At 36.5% G+C, this 20,874-nt stretch overlaps 2 protein-coding genes across 3 annotated transcripts in view; one reads left to right on the top strand and one right to left on the bottom strand.

Annotated features, from left to right (window-relative positions):
- LOC6038985 (long-chain fatty acid transport protein 4) overlaps positions 1-2,554 on the bottom strand; it is a 45,660-nt gene extending 43,106 nt beyond the window's left edge. The window contains exon 1 of the mRNA XM_038262549.1: positions 2,124-2,554. Within this exon, the coding sequence (XP_038118477.1) occupies positions 2,124-2,144 (21 nt within the window). The 5' untranslated portion in view covers positions 2,145-2,554. The remainder of the gene's footprint in view (positions 1-2,123) is intronic.
- An 11,043-nt stretch (positions 2,555-13,597) lies between these two features.
- LOC6038987 (thioredoxin-related transmembrane protein 1) lies at positions 13,598-20,512 on the top strand. Of its 2 annotated transcripts, none has more exons than XM_038263524.1 (3): positions 13,598-14,055; positions 18,769-19,126; positions 19,198-20,512. In XM_038263524.1, the coding sequence occupies exons 1-3, from the start codon at positions 13,895-13,897 to the stop codon at positions 19,678-19,680; spliced, it is 1,002 nt and encodes a 333-aa protein (XP_038119452.1). In that variant the 5' UTR covers positions 13,598-13,894; the 3' UTR covers positions 19,681-20,512. The 2 variants fall into 2 exon arrangements, with proteins under 2 accessions (XP_038119452.1, XP_038119453.1); XM_038263525.1 differs by having other exon boundaries at positions 13,601-14,055; positions 18,769-19,105.
- Positions 20,513-20,874: the final 362 nt, after the last annotated feature.

Below are 20,874 nucleotides of genomic sequence, written 5' to 3'. Positions count from 1 at the left end.
AAATGTTTTAAAACGGTAATTTTATTACGAATTGATGCATAACTTAACCAACCTGTACATAATGATGTTCAAATGATAAATTAATGAAAACCATGATTTTTGAAGCTTCAAGTAGTCTAGAATCGAGGAAAAATATCCAAATGGCTCATAAACGCTTTTCAAAATTTCATCCTAAGGTGTACATTGCCGGAGAATGTGTCATACATTTAAGTGAGATCCGGTTTCAAAAAAGTACATCAATATCACTTAAGGGGCCATATCTCGAGACAGGGTTGCCAGATCTTCAATGTTTTAGACTCGTTGGAAAGGTTTTTTGATAACCTAACCAGCAATAGGTCGGATAGAGGATCCGGACATAGTTTACATACATTTAAGTGAGATCCGGCTTCAAAAAAGTACATCAATATCACATAAGTGGCCATATCTCGAGACAGGGCTGCCAGATCTTCAATGTTTTAGACTCGTTGGAAAGGTCTTTTAATAACCTAACCAACAATGGGTCGGATGGAGGATCCGGACATAGTTTACATACATTTAAGTGAGATCCGGCTTCAAAAAAGTACATCAATATCACTTAAGTGGCCATATCTCGAAACAGGGTTGCCAGATCTTCAATGTTTTGGACTCATTGGAAAGTTCTTTTGATAAGTTAACCAACAATAGGTCGGATGGTGGATCCGGACATAGTTTACATACATTTAAGTGAGATCCGGCTTCAAAAAAGTACATCAATATCACATAAGTGGCCATATCTCGAGACAGGGTTGCCAGATCTTCAATAATTAAGACTCGTTGGAAAGGTCTTTTGATAACCTAACCAGCAATAGGTCGGATAGAGGATCCGGACATAGTTTACATACATTTAAGTGAGATCCGGCTTCAAAAAAGTACATCAATATCACTTATGTGGCCATATCTCGAGACAGGGCTGCCAGATCTTCAATGTTTTAGACTCGTTGGAAAGGTCTTTTAATAACCTAACCAACAATGGGTCGGATGGAGGATCCGGACATAGTTTACATACATTTAAGTGAGATCCGGCTTCAAAAAAGTACATAAATATCACTTAAGTGGCCATATCTCGAGACAGGGTTGCCAGATCTTCAATGTTTTAGACTCGTTGGAAAGGTCTTTTGATAACCTAACCAACGATGGGTCGGATGATAGACCCGGACATAGTTTACATACAGTTAAGTGAGATCCAAATATATGTGAAAACACATTTTTATACATAACTTTTGAACTACTTATCGAAACTTCAATCTGTATAAAACTCGATCTATGGGACCCTAAACCAAGTCTAATGCAACAAGTTCGGGTCAAATCGGTTCAGCCAGTGCCGAGAAACATGAGCTAGTTTGTTGGTCACATACATACATACACACACACATACACACACACATACACACAGACATTTGTTCAGTTTTCGATTCTGAGTCGATATGTATACATGAAGGTGGGTCTACGACGTTTTTATACGAAGTTCATTTTTAGAGCAGGATTATAGCCTTACCTCAGTGAGGAAGGCAAAATGTTGAAAAAATAGGTTTTTTTATGGTTTTTGGCAATATAGAAATATGACAGACTTGATTTTTCATTCTCGAAAATATTTTTACCGGAAATCTCGTCCAATTTTCCATAAGTTTGTCTTTGACCACATTTCAATTGGATGTATTTGCTTACAGATAAGCTAATTTACTATCCAGGTTACTATACTACACTGAAAAAATATTATGTTTTCAGTTATGAGCAATGTAATTAGCTTATATCTGTAAGCCCATACATTCAACTGAAATGTGGTTAAAGACAAACTTATGGGAAATTGGACGAGATTTCCGGTAAAAATATTTTCAAGAATGAAAAACCTTAATTTTGACCCTAATTTTGAATACACCCTAAATGAGTGATTTAACACCTTTTCAAATCTAATGATTGATGCTAAAGAATTTTCCAAACTATTTTGAGTAAACCACGGCCATGAACCAAATTTCATAAATCCAAATTAAGCCACACCCCTTACAAGGATTCGGCTTAAGTAACCGGGTCGCAATCCGTACAACTCAAACCGCCCAGACATTTATCATGAAGTCGTCACACACCTATACGAAGAAAGCTCGACTTACCTTGATTTCATTGCTATTCATCGTGAATAATGATTATATTAATCCATATAAAGGTTCCCGCTGGACTGATACTCCGGCTGCCGGTCGCTGCTGACCACCACCCTCAAAGCAATTCGTTTCGATTGAGGCACACAAATTGTTGCACGATCACAGGCCTGCTGGTGTGTCACACTTTTCCACCTTGCCGAAGACCATTAAGCGATCGATGTTCTTCGATTACACGCTTGCAACACTTGAACTTAATTCAACGTTTCACTTTGGTGACTAATCCATTAAAACCCTTCTGGAATCCGGACACTAAATGCAGTACGCGTAAGAACTTAACACAGATTAAGTTTAAAAAATAAATAAACAAACAAACACAACTTAGTCCAGGTGTAGGTCGACTAGCCGCCGCGCGAAAACAAAAGGAACAAAAAAATGAAAACAAACCGCGCGCGCCGCTAATCCGAGTAGGTCGACGGTTGAAATTCAACTGAACGCGATGCTTCGGGCGTCGGCCCGCTGCGACTCTACGAAGAGCGCGCGCAGCGCCGTCGTGTCTTCATCAGAGTTGGCGGTGGCGTCGGCGACGTCGTCGTCTGAAGAAGTCGACGGAAGGACGATCGCCGGTAAACGTGCAGGGATTTTTTGTTGTTGTTGTATTGTAAGTTTGCTGGATTCCGGTTTTGAGATGTTTTAAGGAGGGACAATAAAATTAATAAGCTATCACAAATTGTCAATCGTTAACACATTCATTGTAGAAATAAAATACAGTAAAAAGAGAGTAATACCCGCTAAATCTTGAGGGTATTTTTCGAGAAACATTAAAATCATATAACCTGTTTAATGGGTTGAGTCGAAAATAATGTATGACTAAAAGCATATAAACAAATTATGTTTTATCTGTGAGGTCACCCTGTCAATCCAAATGCACTGCATAGATGTCACTTGCAGGCGAGCCTTTGCTTTCATGTCTCGCTTTCGGCTTAGTTTTGTCGTTGACCTAGAATTTGAGCTTTGTGCAAATACTTTCACTCAGTTGTCTCGAAAAGGGGTTTCTAAGCTCGTGCGCAGTTCATTGGTACATGAGATTTGGACGTTGATTCAAATTGAACCAAAATAGATAAAACCTTTTTCGTATTATTTTTTTTTTTTTCTTATTTTTTTTTCTATGGGGAGAGTAAACAGATGCATTTTGCACCATAAGTTCAAGTTTAATCAATTTTAACTGAATCTGTCGACACAAAAGGCTATAAAATCGTAGAATGACACTCTTTTTTGAATCAATGATGGATCTGGATTTAGAGCCCAGAAATAATGTGTGAAATGAAAAATAAATCACGATATGAAAAATGCTTCTAAAAACAACGTGTAGAAAATCATTTTTTGATTGATGCTTTCAGGATCAAGATTTGCATGTTTTTCAAAAACAAACATGACCGCCAAACAAGCGATCTGGAATGATGCCTTTTAGGGCCATAACATGATCTGGAATTATAGGTTTTCTTATCTTATCCATAAACATCCATTGAAAGTTTTCTAATCAAAATTTTGTCAAAAAAGTAAGTATTTAAGCCTATTAAAATGTTAAACTACATTGCTAATTTTTAAAATATATTTATTTAAGAGAACAAACAAATTCTAAATATCATCATTAAAAAAAAACTAGTTAGTAAACAATACACAAAGTGGTTTTTGCACGGAGTTCTCATAAAAGTATTGTCCTAACAACAAAGTTAAAAAAAATAGTAGAATGCTGTCTAATTATTTCGAACATAATGTTTTCAGGTTGCTTTTCATTTATGAAATATGTATCATCAAATCAAAAAAAATAAATTAATCATTTTTGAAGCAAAAATTTGCCTATAATTGGATCATTTCACAAAAAAAATGCTTTACACAATTGAGTTTACTTGTAAGAATAATTTAAAAATAGTTCATGACAAAATCTTTAAATTGTCCAAAAACCATATTTTTCAAAAAGCTTCGGTACCAAAAAAAAACATTTTTAATTTCACTTTTTATTAAAAAAAACTCGGTTATGACCAACTATACCCTCTTCAATTTAAACCTTTTGAAATATTAGACGTGATTTTAAATTCTGAAAGTATTACCACAGATCTTATAAAAAATTAAATATCTGAAAGATAAATAATGTTTCATTATGGTATTTATATAAATCGGTTTAAAATCCTTGTAGAATCAACTATCCCCACTAAACTATTGTTAAATACCAGGGTCCTGATTTTCAGTTCAAAGATCAGAAATCACTCACTCATCACCGAATGAATCTTTGTCGACTGGAGCAGGCAACTATTCGCGAGCGAACACTACCCGCTCCCTGCCAGCGGCTTGCTCAATCGCCTTCACTCAGCGAAACAAATACTTCGTGAATTTCTTTTTCTACTCCGTCCGTCAACCCGAGTTGTGCTCAGAGAAGAGAGAGTCAAACAAATACTAGCGCAATGCTCATTTGGCCTGCACTACCACAGTTTGCCGTCAATTAGAATTTGGTATGGTGGAAATTGCTGCCAAATGTGTCTTTGATGTTGTGTAAACTACACAATTGCAAAATATTATTGATATCATTGATTTTAAGCAGTTTCTTAAATGATCAAAGCTAAGCCGATCGCAAAGTATTCTCAGTCAGCATTGAGCGACTTAACGAAAATCGGTCTCTCCGAACCATTCGCTGTACTACCCGATTTGAATGAGAGGGAGAGCAAAGAGAGAGTGTTCGGTAGCGATTGGTTTGGAAGTGACAAACGGTAGGAATACATCGGAGCAGTTTTTCGTCGCTCTAGATTTGTGCTCGCGAGTGATTGAGTCTTTTTGGAGCAATCAGGACCCTTGGTTAAATATTCAAAGGGTACTTATTAAATTTTTAAGCTATTTTCTGTAAACTAATAAAAAAATAATGACTTTGGACAATGGTGTCAACTTGTAAAACATACAAAATTGGGAATTTTGTTGACTTAAACGTAGATTTAAAGGTTGCATTTATGAGGAAATCATGAAAAATCGTTACTAACATCTTTAAAAGAGCGTAATTTAAAAACTGGCCCGACAAATATATTTAAACTCACCAAGAGATGCTTTTGCAGAACGTAATTATTTTCAGTTTTTTTAAATATAGTTCAGACTCGATTATCCGAAGGCCTTGGCAAAATTTGATTTAGAAATTTAAAATCCAAGATGGCGGCCAAAATGGCGATCATGAAATATTTAAAAAAAATGCATTTTCTAATTTTACAGGCAATCAACCATTCAAAGTTAACAAAAATGGGGTCGTTGAACTCGAGTGAAGTGTTAAGAATGAAAATAAAAAAATACCATTTTTTTGTTCGTCATTCGATTATCATCTTTGGATAATCGAGTCTGGACTTTTTTTTGGTTTTGCTTCGACATTAAAAAAAAGATTTTTTTTAGGAAAGCTATTACGTGAACCCTGGATTGTAATTGTTTTTGCAACAATCGAGGCATATTCTTTCTTACAACTTTTAGTTTTTATTTTTTTTTTAAATTAAAACATTGTTTTAAAAAGACTTTGCTGCGATAGAAATTTACCCAAACCTCACGATTCTTGCTTTCCATAAACAGCTTCAAGACACCCATCAGCGCCAAGAGCTTTCAGTTTCCCAGCACGTGAGCACTTTATCTAACGGGGCCCACCTATCCGAAAATTGAAATTGGAATTTCGGCGCGCGAAACAAAACTCGCCAGCTCGCGATAGTGAAAGTAAAATTAAAACAAACACTTTCGCCGGTGTTTTCTTGGATGTTTCCCCCCGCAATTTGCATACACATTACTCTGCGAAGCAATCGAAGGAAGAGTGGAAATGGAGAGGAAAAGCCTCGCGAAGCTGCAATGAGTTTGAACTTTGAAGATGCTTTCTAGCTCCTCTTGTTTTATGAAAACGTAAAAACCGAAAATTCAAATCCGAAAGTAAGGCCAATTGATAAGCTCGGTTATCGCCACCGCCGAGTCTAATTGAGGGGGAGGTTGTAAATTTTTGGTCCCCCAAAACGGCCAAGGAATTATGTGATAACAAGTGAAAATTTGAAATTCTAATCACAAACAAGCAGATTAGCGAGATTTATTTTTGAACCGTTCAAAAGTGATAACACACTTGTTTACATCGTTATCGTTTGTTGATAAGATGTTAAGCAAAGATATTTCCACTCGGTAAAATTTAAGTAATTCAATTAACCCCACCCTCACGTAGAACGTAATTCCAGTATAGAAATTCTCAATCGTTTGAACTACGTGACCAAAAGCACTTGCTCCAGCACTTGACACTAATTACAATTCCTCATTCAAACTAGCAAAAAAGTCATGTACGTGCGTTTACTCTAGCATTCACCCACCAGGATCCCACCAGGCTGCTGTGTTGTACCTGAAGTGATAAGTGGGATCAATTATTCAACTTTGCTCTTCCATGTAATTACGCGATCTCGCCGTATGACTTAATCAAAAGACGTTCGCCCAGCATCCACTTTGGGCATCATCGATTGACCGACCAGCCCCCCATCTGGATAAGACCTATTCATAACGGAACTTTAAAATCGTGTGCCAAACAATGGAGAGAATGAATTTGGAATGAGAAGCAACCCTTGAAAGTTATGCAATTCAAAGGGTGACCGTAAATCACATTCACTTGTTAGACTTTTTCTCACCGCCTACTTACAGGGTTATCGAAAAGGGGCGCTCAATAATGAGACTCACTCACAACGACAACAACCTGGGCAGGCCTCCGATGACTGTGAACGAAAGTAACCATGAAGTTCAATAGACAATCTGCAGGTGGTTGAGTTCAAGGTGTGCTTTCACTTGAATTCCACGTTATAAACTTATTCTCAAACCTATGATAGGATCTACTTTATGATTACTTTCGTTTCAATTATTTTGTTCAATTGGCGATGCTGCAGCGATTTACATCATCGTCAGCTTATGTGTAATTTTGACGTTGGCTTTTCATTCAATTATTATCTATGATGTAATCCAAATTAATGGGATTTGGTTGTGACGAAGGTATGGATTAGTCTTACTGCTAAAGCGCTAGTTAATTTAGAGATCAGATAAATGAGTGTAAATTTCGTGAATCTTAAATAAGAATAAAATTTAACGTTTAAAAAAAATGTAGTGTGGGAAAATAAAAACACATTTGAGACAAATCGGTTCAAATTCTTTAATTAAACGTTAAATTCGTACAAAAGTGAAGCTCAAATGTGTAATTAAAATAGGGTTTCACTGTGCTTCGTACAAGTTCTGCTAAGAAACATTGAAAATTGGACATCTGGGGAAAGTTCTTGTATGTTTTGCAAGTTAAGGAATTTTCCTTATTCAACCAAATTCACAGATTATTCACTGTTTAACCCTTTTAGGCCTGAATATTAAAAAAAACTATTTTTTTAGTTAATGATGGGAAAATGATCCTGAGAACCATACGAATATTATAGGCTACTTTAGAAAATGTTGATTTTTGGGTCATATCAGGCCTGAAAGGGTTAAACAACTTATTCGTCAAAACCAGAACCATCTCATTAAGCAGTTTATGTCTAGATTTCTGATGAAAAAGCCTTTTAGAAGCTGTAATTTCTAATTTTATTTCGATTTTTTTAAGGATCAAATAATTTAAAACATTTTTTTTTAATTTGATTCTTTTCGAAAGTACTACAATTTTTTACTATTTTGACCCCAGATAACACAATTTTCCATCCCAGAGAAATGTGAATTATTTGAAAAAACATGAATTGTTTGCGACAAATGTACAAAAAAAACGTAATATAAATTTCGAACCATTTTTTAAAATCCATTTGTAAACCACTTATAAACAAGCTTATAAATTATTATCAAAAATCTACTAAATAGCTTAGAGATTCAGGAACAAATAATTCCTCCTGCCCGAATAAACTTCAGCGTTTATAAACATTATCGATCAAATCAGAATGTAGAAAAAAAGTTTAATGTTCCTAGAAATAAACGCCATTTTAAAATTAATAGCAATTTCTTCAAAGTCCTAGATTTAAGTTTGGATGCAATTCAATAATTCAAACGTTAAGGTTCAAGTAGAAATTTGCATCTTTTCATTTTTAGTTATTTTTTTTTTAAATAATTAATATAATTCCAATGTGAAATAGCATAAAAAATCACATCATTCTTAAAAAATATCCTTTTTTATCTATATTTTGAAAAAGAGCCAAATAGAGTGACAAAAGAGTGGCTCTTTTAAAAAGAGCGAACGAAAATGAGGGGCTCCTAAAAAAGAGCGATTTTGCCCACCTCTAGTAAGTAATGATAAGTGTGAGTCCTTTATAAAGAGTCGTGTGGTGTTCGTCGGGGGGATCGGTGTGTGACGTCGCGCGCGAGAATCCGCGAGAAAGTGGTGGAAGATTCTGGAACCATTGAAAAGAAGTTCGCGTCGAGGCCTTGGAAGTTGGGCCATTAGTCGTGTGGTGTTCGTCGGGGGGATCGGTGTGTGACGCCGCGCGCGAGAATCCGCGAAAAAGTGGTGGAGATTTCTGGATTTCATTGAAAACGGGATTCACGTCGTCGTGTGTATATTCACTTTCATTTAGTTTTGGAAGCCCTTCCCATAGCATCGTTGCTCGGACGGCGGTAGAAGTGAAAAATCGCGATTGAGGAATTGATAAGTCCTTCTCATAGCGTCGTAGCTCGGTAGGCAACGATTATGTTTCCCTGATCTATTTAAAATTGCACGTCGCCGAATAAATCGATAAATACAATAACATTTAATTTTGAAAGTCCTTCCCATAGCATCGTTGCTCGGATGGCACGACGGCGGTAGATGTGAAAAATCGCGATTGAGGAATTGATAAGTCCTTCTCATAGCGTCGTAGCTCAGAAGGCAACGATTATGTTTCCCTGATCTATTTAAAATTGCACGTCGCCGAATAAATCGATAAGTACAATAACATTTAATTTTGAAAGTCCTTCCCATAGCATCGTTGCTCGGATGGCACGCCGGCGGTAAGATGTGAAAAGTCCTTCTTATAGCGTCGTAGCTCGGAAGGCAACGATTATGTTTCACTTTCTGGTCATATCATCTACCAAGATGAATCCTGACCTTCCCTATCCTTCCCCTACTAACACAATTCCCCCACTTCCCGTGATGCTTGAAGGAGATGCTGTGGATTCAACGGTCTCATGCGGTGTCAACAGGTATAGAGCGACAAACTCTGTGTCTGATGAGTCTGCAACTTCAACTATCGGACTAACATTCCTACCTTTGTTGAACTGCATCTCCTTGGGGGGGCGCCGGTATTGACTTGAAGCAGAGATCTTCAGGGGTTATACAGTGAGGATGATTAGCTCCCACTAATCATCTGTTGGTTCATTGTGTAACTTCAGCTGATCCGTCAATAACGGAGTAGCAGCTCATTGGCAGTCAACCATGCTCATGCTCATGCTCATGCTCATAAGTGTGAGTCCTTTATAAAAGTGACAATTCGTTGCTTTTTAGTTAGAATTTGTCAAATCACACTAAAAATTGTCAAACGAAAAAGTGACCAACCACTGGGCGTTGAGTTTTTTTTCGAAAAAGAAATTTTATTCAAACTCAAAAAATCATGTATAAATAAAGTTAATTTAAAAAATATTTACGCTTGTTTCCTTTCCGAGGCGCAATTCCCGGATCATCGCCATCTGCGTGATAACCAGCTGATTCAGCCTGGATGATTTCGCTTTTTCTTTGAGCAGACTGTTAGAAAGCTCCTTGGTCTGCTCAAGCTGATGAAGGAACTTGTTCTTCCACATGTTAACGTACAGTATGTAAAAAAAGTATTTACACCCCTTGGGCACTATGCACATTTTGTGATGAAACATGTAAAAAATTTAAAGTTTGACAGGAACCTAGTACTACGTTTTGTTCAGAAACTCATGCCAAACATTTTGCTACAAAACGCTCATGAAAATATGATTTCTATAAAAAGTTATATAACAAATACTATTACGAAAATAAAAAAGGTGCAAAAAAAGTTTGTACACCTTTCGAAAAATTCACATAAATAATGTTATTTGTTGACAAATCACCATAAATCCAGTCTTCCAACTCCAAATAGGCATCCTTGACTGATTAAAAAAATAATTTGGATTGAATATAAAGTTTACTAACTACTTAGTATAAAAGTTTACATAACTCTGGAAATTCTATATAAAACCTATATAAACTTAATTTTGCAAACTTTTAATTCACATAAATGTCAATATATTACCATAGAATTGCAAAATAAACATTTTGGAGTGGGTATAACACCGTTTTGGGGGTATTTGTATCGATAGAATAGATTTTTCGTTGGAATTTCGTACCTACCCGGAATTACGTCGTAGGAAAATCCGCCGGCATCCGAACCGGTCCACGATTCACAAGTCAACCTATGTGGAATCGGAAAGGGCATAAAATTTCCGATCTTTTGATACCCATACATCTAGGTTTTCTTTAAAACCTACGTTTTTAAATACCTGGGCAAAAAGTAAGTTTGATCCACGAGACCAAAAATTACGAAATTCCATACATTTTTGGCAGGTTGCTCAAACGAAACCATAACAATGTTTTTGCTTAGGTATTTAAAAACGTGGGTTTTATAGAAAACCTGGATGTATGGGTATCAAAAGATCGGAAATTTTATGCCCTTTCTGATGCCACATAGGTTGACTTGTGAATTGTGGACCGGTTCAGATGCCGGCGGATTTTCCGACGACGTAATTCCGGGTTGGTACGAAATTCCAACGAAAAATCTATCCTATCGATACAAATACCCCCAAAACGGTGTTATACCCACTCCAAAATGTTTATTTTGCAATTATATGGTAATATATTGACATTTAGTTGAAATAAAAGTTTGCAAAATTAAGTTTAGATAAGTTGTATATAGAATTTCCAGAGTTATATAAACTTTTATACCACGTAGTTAGTAAACTTTATATTCAATCCAAATAATTTTTTTAATCAGTCAAGGATGCCTATTTGTAGTTGGGAGACTGGATTTATGGTGATTTGTCAACAAATAACATTATTTATGTGAATTTTTCGAAAGGTGTACAAACTTTTTTTGCACCTTTTTTATTTTCGTAATAGTATTTGTTATATAACTTTTTATAGAAATCATCTTTTCATGAGCTTTTTGTAGAAAAATGTTTGGCATGAGTTTCTGAACAAAACGTAGTACTAGGTTCCTGTCAAACTTTAATTTTTTTACATGTTTCATCACAAAATGTGCATAGTGCCCAAGGGGTGTAAATACTTTTTTTACATACTGTAGGTCAGCGCGTCGTTCTCCGGTTGTGGTGTAGCTCGAGGTGGGGTTTTCTCAGCTTTGATGGGCATCGGGAACGGATCTTCTTCCATGGCCGCAGATTGTTTGGCGACTTCGGTGGGAACGTGTAACTTCGAGAACTTATGCAAGGTCTCCTGGAAAAAGATCAATGTTTATTATAAAAGTGTCAAACTCTCTTTTGATGTCGATCCGTCATCGTAATCGCCGTCCCCCTCCTGACTGTCGTCTTCTTCGTCACTGGTCATTAGAGACAAGCTACCGTTCTTGGTGGCAGCATCCGGCACGGCCGTCACACTCAAATTCAGAGGGTCCTTGGGGATTTTTCGATAAACGCGCCACTTGGTATGGACACCATTTCCAAACCATTCTGGCTCAGGCTTATTCCGGATTTCTGAAGCTTTTCGTCCAGCTGAAAAAAAAACATAAATTAAATTTATTTTAATTTTAAATTCATCTCTCTCTAACCTTCAGTTTAAGCGCAGAATCGTCCACCGTTTTGGCCGCACTTTGCTGTTTTTTCTGACGTTCTGTTAAAATAAAAAAAAAAGAACATCAGTCTGAGGAACACTTTTAGGTTAGGTTTGGTTTCAAAATTTTCACCTTGGGGCTCCGCCCCCGCCTTTCGGGAACGCGTTTGTTGAGCACTTTTGGCCGTAGTCTTCACTTTTTTTGTGTTTTCTGGAAAGATAAATAATAAATATTGTTTATTAGATGTGTAACATTGAATCTAAAACTAATTTGCTAAGTTACCTTTCTTCGTTCGGCCCATTTTAACGACGAAAAAAAATTCTGCAGCAAATGGCGACCGACCACGATGATGGAGACTGACGGTTTGATTTTTGTTGGTTGCACTCTACACACACACACACCTCTTTTTTCATGGGTACACTCTAAATTTTGTCAAGCACGAAAAAACATAAACTGTCAACTTTAATCATGTGATTTTGAAACTTTTTGTTTAAAATAATGACACGCATGTATTTTTTTAAATAAGAGCATAATTTCTTGAAGCTGTATATTAGAGTTTGATAAACAATGATTGTTTTTTTTTATGATAATAATAAAATTGCTAAAACTCTAAAAGGAGCAATTCAGAATATGCGTGTTGCGGATGTTACCATTAACAAGTGCAATATTCCGTAAGGTCCGACTTCATCTTGACATTTCCGTTTTTACACAGTCCGACCTTTTGTAAAAGACGTTGATAATAAACTGTCAAACAGCTGTTAATTTTTTTTCTTTAAGCTTTGTAAGAAATCAAATAATAAGTCAAAAATCAAATTAAAATGCGTAACTCGAGAAATTATTTGCTTTATCACAAAGTTCGGGGTGTTCCGTACTCAAGAAATCCAAATTCGGTAAAAAAAAACATTATAATTAAGTCAAAATATAGAAAACTTAAGATTAAATAACCCTTCATGACATCGTTTTTACATTACAATATGTTGTTACAATAAAATCTACTGTTAAACCATCAGTTTTGATTATCCCAGAGGGTGTTACAATGATTTAACAGTAAATAATATATTAACAACAAAAAACATTGTAAATTCATTGTTTTTACAATCAATTGGGTCCTAAAATGAAGCTTAGATTGCTGATATTATTGTTTACAGCGATAAAGCTTATTTTTCTGAGTAAAATGACCCTTTGTACGACCACAAAGAGTTTAAAATGGATTTTTAAATCAATTTCGAAAAATTAACCTCGCGGTCCTTCTTGACAGAAAAGCTCCTACTTGACAGCTCGTTCCAAGGGGACCATAGTTGATCCATCGAAAAAATGCTGTCTTGTCAAAAAAAAAAATTTGCATTAAAATGAAAAAAAAAATGATCAGAAATGGTTTTTAATCGTGTTTTTTACCGTTGTACATAAAAATTGACATAGGGCTTTAGTACCCAATTCCACTGTACCGTTTTGTCCGGGTAACTTTCAAACAGATTTCTGGCAACAGTTTTCCTAAAATAAACTCGCGAAAATACCCCTCGTCAGCTCATTCCAAAAGAAACGAATGGAAACCGAAACCTTTTGTGAATCAAAGGGGGACAATCTGAAGCCTGTGAGAAATATAAAACCACATCAGGCTGTTGTCGGTCGGCAAATTGTCGTTCACAGCTCAACATCGACCTGGTTGTCCGTTGACAAATCCACCTGGCAGCACCTTCCAACCGTCATCGCAGCAACACATCATCAGAGTGGCAGAGGCAGAAGTTGGAACAAAAACAAAACGACGCCATTCACTGTTCGCGAAGCCAGCAGTCGGGCAAAGCGCAAAAAAATCGCTTTTTTGTTGGTGTAAATTTTTTGACATCTCATCGCCCCAAAAGTGACTTTATTCTCCAGAAGGAAAGAAGCGGAGTAAAAAACAAGAAGAGTGAAAATTTCAACCCAGTCGAAGCAGGGAGGAAAAATCGCCTCTTTTTTCCACGTTTTGTGCACCTGGAAGTTTCGAAGCGGCTTGGGCTTGGGCAGTTACCGGACACGGCCACTACGATGCAACGGAACAAAGCGGCGACGTGGGCCGCGATGACGCTGGCGGCCTGCTGCTGCTTGCTTGCTTTGATCGGGCCGGCTTCGGCGGCCAAATCACAAGTCATCGAACTGGACGAGGCCAACTGGGACCGGATGCTGACGGAGGAGTGGCTGGTCGAGTTGTGAGTTTTGAATTTTTCTTTTTGTTTTTTGGCTGAACCAGAATAGAATGGAATATATAATTGCCACGATGGCTGCTGTTGCGACCCGGTGGAAGAAAGAACCAAGGTCATTTGCTGAATGAGGTTAGCCTGGCAGGCACTGGTCGATGAGAGTAAATAAGCAAAATTACTGACGATGGGCATTATTATAGATGTGAAGCATGGGAAATTTTATTGATTTGACTCTAAATAGCGGCTGATGACACAATCACAGCTGATTGTTTACCTTTTTAGAAGGGAGGAGTGCCTACTATGACTAATATGTGCTACTAATTGAACGCACCTTGTATAAAATTGTACTGATGGTAATGTTTTGCTTGGGACACGTCACTTTAATCTTTGTCTTGAATTGTTCTAGAGTTTGGAACATCCTAGACATATTTTACAAATATCATAACTGAAATTTAAATATTTTGTAATGTATTATTAAATTGCTCTTGATTGGCTTTATAATTCAGGCTGTTAACATACAATGTGCATCATGTTACAGATTTAAATTTGACAAAACATTACACACCCAACTGTGCGATTCGTTTTCAGTAAAAATATTTGAAACAATAAAATGTGTATATTTTTCGTAGAGAGTTTTTCGCCGAACTTCAGATCAGATTATAAAAAATAGCATGTTATTCCACCGAGCACTCAGCACTTAACGCAGGGTGGCCACCTCGGGAAAAAACCGGGAAAACCGGGAAAAAACCGGAATTTTTATCCACCGGGAGAAAACCGGGAAAAACTCGGGAATTCGACCGACAAACCGGGAAAATATTTTAAGTTTCGTTAAAATTTGACAAAAGACTCTTTAATGTATTCAATATGTTCTTTTCTCAATAAGAATATTATTCCTGTTATTCTAAATGAAGAATTCGCGAAATCTATGTTTGAATTTATGTGATAGACTCATGCTTCTTGGCTATGGATTTTTTTTTTTTTTTTTTTTTTTTTGTTGTATCCTATGATACTTTTATCAGACGAATTTGTTTTTTTTAATAAAGCAAAATGTTTGCTCTACCAGCGGTTCTCAACCTGGGGTACATGTACCCCTGGGGGTACCACGAGCGGTCTCAGGGGGTCCGGAAGACAAACCCCGTAATGGCGGATATTTACCCCATCTTTGCTAAAAATTAGTTTTGCATAAAATTAAAATTAGGATTTTTTTGTAAGTGGAAAATATGGATATCATGGTACGAAAACAACATTACAGTAAATATCTCTCTAAATTTAAAGATCAAGACTTTTCCTTCAAATTGTCACACAAAACACACTCTTTTAAAACATTTTTCTTGGCCTGTATCTCAGCAACAAAAGAATGGATCAAAAATGTTCAAAAAAGAATGCTGTAAAGAATTTTCTCAACCATTTGATTTTTTAGAGATAAAATAGAATTATTTTTTAATTGAAAATAGCTACAACTTCAAAAAAGTATGTGTAGTTTGTTTAAATCTGAAAAAAAAATCAACCCAAACATGCTTAAAAATTATTCTAGACGCAAGGGAATGCATTTTAAATTGATTTCAGCTGATTGCACTTAAATTTCCATTAAAATTTTGATGCTTTATGAAAAAAAATAATATTTTTTTGTCCCCTGATTTTTCGGGGCAACAAAAACTTTAAATAAAATGTGTACCCGCCTTATGTGTTGTTGAAAAACTCACAGCACGATAATTTTTTAATTGTTTTTACCATTATGTGTTTTGGGTTTTTTAGAAAGTATTTTTTATTAAAATTATTCTAAAAAGAAAGTTTCAAGGTATCGATTTTTTACATTTGTATGGCACTTTTCCTGCGCTGCTGCCAAAGTGTATACATTTTTGTTTAGACTAATGATGCAAAAAGACTTTTTTGGTTAAAAAGAAAGTACTCACATAATTTTAGCAAAAAAAAATCACAGAAATTGATAATTCTTGGAAGAATTGTTCTTTTTGAATTCACAAAACCTTTTTTCAAAGAAAATTAACGAGCATTTACATCAATGTTGATAGCAACGTATTTTTGTAAATCTATTTTACAAAATTCATAAATTCTTATTATAATTTTTCTTATTTAAAAAAATAAAAACGACTTTTGATGAAAAAACCCAATAATTTGAAAATTAGAGGTTTGATTGATAACAGATAAAAACGGCTTCGTTTACAACTTACTTACTTTTTACTCAAGATTTGAAAGCTTTCTTGAGGAATTCAAACTTTGAACCAAATGTATGCGTTCAAAAAGTATGATGATATTACCGTTAGCCTAAAAAACATTGTAATTTGGTTTAAAAACATTCCGGAAAATTCCTTCTGGTCCCGGGAGAAAACCGGGAAAAAAGCGGGAAATTGAAAATCAAAATCTGGTGGCCACCCTGACTTAACGTATCAGAACGTTCAATTAAAGCTTATAAAAAGCACTTTCATCTAAATTTGAGTAATAAGTAGCTTATTGGGAAGTGGGCAAGAAGGTTTCTCTCAAAATATTGTCAAGTAAGTAGTTTAAATAGTGGAGTTCGGAGAATTTCAAGGAAGGTTAGAATTTTCACTATACAGTAAAAACACGATAATCCATTTTAGATAAGCTTGATTTTTAATTTCGGATTAAATTAATTTTTTTTTTTTTCAAGTTATCTCGATAAAAATTTTAGAAGGTCCTATCTGTACTTATATGTTGTTTTGAACATTTACTCTAGATTTCATCACCGCCATTTTGACCATGGATCTTTAAAAAAATCAAAATCTTTGATTTTGAATTTTTTTATCTGGTTTGAAACTTTTCTTATGCATTCGCTGTGCCAAAATAGGCAATTAAAATCATAAGTTTTTGTATATGGGTCATTCCAGGTCAACTGGGAACACTTTTGGACTCAACCTTCACCGATTTGGACCAAATTTGGAAGGAACGTTCACCTCTCGATAGTTGACAGTAATCTCAAGTTTAGTGCCGATTGGACCATCCCCCTTTCTTTGAAACTGCCCTCTTTTTGACGATTTTCTAATAAACTTTTTATTCTTTTACTCTTAAATTTCCAACTATAAGACCAAAAGACTTTTTTTGGTTCCATTTTTTAGGAAATGGTCCAAGGTTAAAAAAATGTCTAATCTGTTTGTGACCCCAAAATATAATTTTAAAAAATCGATTGTGTTGTATCACTGACGAACTGACGTGCCACGAGCCAACCACTTTTGACCGCAGTTGTCTTCTTCTTGTTTGGCGTTTTTGCTTCTAGCGAACAATCTGTCAACCGATTTTTCTCTCTTCCCTCTCTTCACTAGCTCTCTTCTCTCGCTTCGCGCCAATGTTTACATACAATATATTGTTGAATTCAGCATAAACTGACAAACGCTTTCGCCGAAACGAACAGCGCGCTCCAAAGTCGTTCTGAGCGCATACTTTTTCGAAACAACGCAGATTACAAATTGAAGCATAGTCACAATATCGAAAACACGTGTGGGAGAGAGAATTAGTTCAGCGAACCTGAAGGTAGATGGAGTTGGTGTTCGCTGGCGAATTTGCAGTCAGATTTTTCTCAAAAATATGTATGGGGTGGCACGTCAGTTCGTCAGTGCAGTGGTTGTATGTTGAAGACCTATATTTTGAGAAAAATGAAAATCTTGTTTCGATTATCTGAAGTAAAATTTTGGCAAGTACTTTAAATAATCAAGTACGAAAAGTATTTCCAGAGTTTTTTTTTCTGAATAGGTTCTATAAACATATAAAACACAATAGGTTATAGGACCTTAAAAAAAACTCTGGATTTAGTATTCTCTATTTTTTTTTATTTTCAATCCATTCCTCAGTAAAATTATTTTTATTTTAAATTTAGGATTTTGAAATTTTGTGTTTTTGCAAATTTAAATATAATTTCGAGTTTGAAATTTTAAGAATTTTATTTTATTTTTTCACTTTATTTGATGATGAATTCCCTCCACCTATTTATTATATTCACTCGCCTTATGCACCCAAACTACGGCACAAAAGAAACAATAAAAACATGAACAAAACTAGACCGCGCGTTCCCACTGCCAGCGCATTATCGTGAACTTGGAATTTCTAAATTTATTTTGAATTTCAAGAATTCTCGCTTACTTTTTCATAAGGTCCTATGTACATAGGAAACCCATGGCGCAATGATTGTATTGAAAAAGTTTTCTAGAATTATTAAATTTAAATTGCTTTTATTTTAGTTTTTTTTATAATTTTTGAATCTTAATGTTTTTGAAATCATAAATGTTAATATTTCTGCGCCATCTTTTTTTTAATTTGTGAATATTTGTATAAGGACGTTACAAATGTTTTGCAAAGTTTATGCCGCATGGCTTTATGGCATTTCTCTCTGTTTTACTTCATTCTGAGCAAAGCCTAAAAACCGTCCTTTTTATGTTTGGCCTTTTACCGAATTTCTAGGTTTTATGAGGCAATTCTGGATTTTCAATATTATTGTATCGAATATTTTTTTAAAATTGCACAACAAATCTTCTGAGCCTTAATCATATGTGATCAAAAATTTGTTACATTTTTCATTATATTATCACTGATTAATACTAACACATTCCTTGATTATTTCTTCAAAACTAGATCATTTTAGTTATTATTATCACTTACCTTTCACGAAAAAACCAATGACGTTGACGATGCATCCTGAAATTATAAGAAGAAGAAAAAATGTTAAATATTGGAAACATTAACGCTTTCTTCCAGTTACGCCCCGTGGTGCCCCGCCTGTAAGAACCTGGCCCCGATCTGGGACGACCTGTCGACGTGGTCGGACGACCTGAGCATCAAGATCGCCAAGGTGGACGTGACTACGTCGCCGGGCCTGAGCGGACGCTTCTTCGTCACCGCCCTGCCCACGATCTTCCACGTGCTGAACGGCGAGTTCCGCCAGTACAAGGGTTCGCGCGATCTCAACACGCTCATGACCTTCATCGAGGAGAAGAAGTGGCAAGCGCTGGAGCCGGTTTCCGCCTGGAGCAAACCCGACTCGCTGCAGATGTCGCTGGTGTCGCAGTTCTTCAAGCTGTCCAACTTTTTGAAAGTAAGTAAAGCCCGCTTCAAGGTGAGGTTTTGTGGAGGAGGGTTCGGAGGGGAGTCTGGGTGTTGATGGACGGTTTCTGTTTGACTCTTCAGGAAGTGAACGTGATGCTGTCCAAGGAGTACGGACTGCCGCCGTGGGGATCGTACGCCCTGTTTGCCGTCGGGACCATCCTGCTTGGCGCGATCCTCGGTCTGATTCTGGTTTGCGTGATCGACTTTATGTTCCCGCCCAAGTCTGCGCAGCGCAAGAGTTTCTCCGAGCACAAGCGCAGCCTGAACAACGAGAAGGAAACCGAGGATCTGAAGGGTGACGAGCTGGAGGACGAGGACGAAAACCGGGAGGAAACCGGCGGCGTTCAGGACGAGGAAGAGGAAGCGGACGAGACTTCCGACGGGGAAAAGTATTCGGGATCGGACTCGGAGGAGGTTCCGGAGAGCGAGCGGAAGAAGGAGGATGCGGAGCCGGAAAAATCGACCAAGAAGGAGGAAGCGGAAGAAGAGGAAGAGGTGACCAAGAAGAAGGAATCCGCCGGCAGTCCGGACGTGCGAAAACGCAGAACCCGGAAGGCGGATTGAGCAACTGGTCATTGGTTTGTATTTTGTTTGCGCGTGTGAATTTTTAACGTTGAAAAAAGTGAAAAACTATGCAGAGAAGGCTGGAGCAGAACCAAACGCCCAAAAATGTTTCCTAAAATGAAACACTAAATAATCGAAGACTTAAAAGAAACACATACACACTAAGTGGAAACCGAACAGAGAGACACGCACGCACTCACGACTTGTTAAAGAAGTCTTTAAGTCTCGTAAAAAAATAGCATTTGAATAACACGTCAACATCTCATCCCTTCTAATAAAAAGAAAAAAAAAGTGCGATTGTTTAATACTAATAATTTTAATAACAAAGCTAGCAAAGGCAAGCGAGTCAAGTTAAAAGCGTCATCAAGAAGGCATTTTTAAGGTAATGTTTAAGCAAAAAGATTCCATCAAAAACACTTTCATTTCTTCTTCTTTTGAAGTGATACTAACCGATAATTCCCTTCGTTAGGCTTTCCGTATGTATTTTAATAAGTTTCGTGTTAATATAACTTTTCTATCGCATTCTCGTGATTGCTTTTAATAATCTTATAACCTTATTTTCCAACCATTTCTGATATTCTCACTACTGACCAACGTCAAAGCGGCAACTGTTGGCCCTATGAGGGAACCAAACTCGACAGAGATATATACTAAACAATTAAAAAAAAAAAACAGAGTGTGTATTAAACACAGGAAAAGCAAAACAAACTCACTCATGTGTGCATCACACACCACCACCACCACACACAGAAAAGAAGTGAAAACAGACTTTGTGTAGTTGTTCATGCAAAAGAAAAATCGAAATAAAGGAACCTTTTTCCAACAGTGCGAATCAGACGCTTGGTGCTGACCAAGTAGGCGTTGTGTTTTTTTTTTTCATGTGTTTGAGAAACTGTCAAATTGTGGACGGACGATGTCGACGAGTTGCTGGAAGGTTTCGAATATTGTCTGAAAAATTGTTTAATCGTCAGAATTTCAACAAGGTTTTGTAAGAGTTTAAAGATAAACAAATTTAAGATCATTTCATCAGATCACGTTTGCTTGCCACCGAGAAACCAGAACAACTCGTACGATGCGGTAGGTGTTCCATCCTGTCAATTGACATCTGTCAAGAATATCATACGTTGGCAGCTCTGCCTACGTGACCAGCAATGCATCTATGAAAAAGAATGCAAACAAACCAAACGAACGTCT

Source organism: Culex quinquefasciatus, chromosome 3, assembly GCF_015732765.1.
Source record: "Culex quinquefasciatus strain JHB chromosome 3, VPISU_Cqui_1.0_pri_paternal, whole genome shotgun sequence".
Lineage (NCBI taxonomy): Eukaryota > Metazoa > Arthropoda > Insecta > Diptera > Culicidae > Culex > Culex quinquefasciatus.
The sequence above is the reverse complement of the archived record's forward strand: the minus strand, read 5'-3'. Positions and strand labels throughout refer to the sequence as shown.

Excerpts from the sequence above, each read along its gene's own strand:
- LOC6038987 (XM_038263524.1), top strand. The coding sequence starts at position 13,895 with ATGCAACGGAACAAAGCGGCGACGTGGGCCGCGATGACGCTGGCGGCC. Across the intron at positions 14,056-18,768 it reads GAGGAGTGGCTGGTCGAGTT|TTACGCCCCGTGGTGCCCCG; the intron begins GTGAGTTTTGAA and ends GCTTTCTTCCAG. Across the intron at positions 19,127-19,197 it reads TAAGTAAAGCCCGCTTCAAG|GAAGTGAACGTGATGCTGTC; the intron begins GTGAGGTTTTGT and ends TTGACTCTTCAG.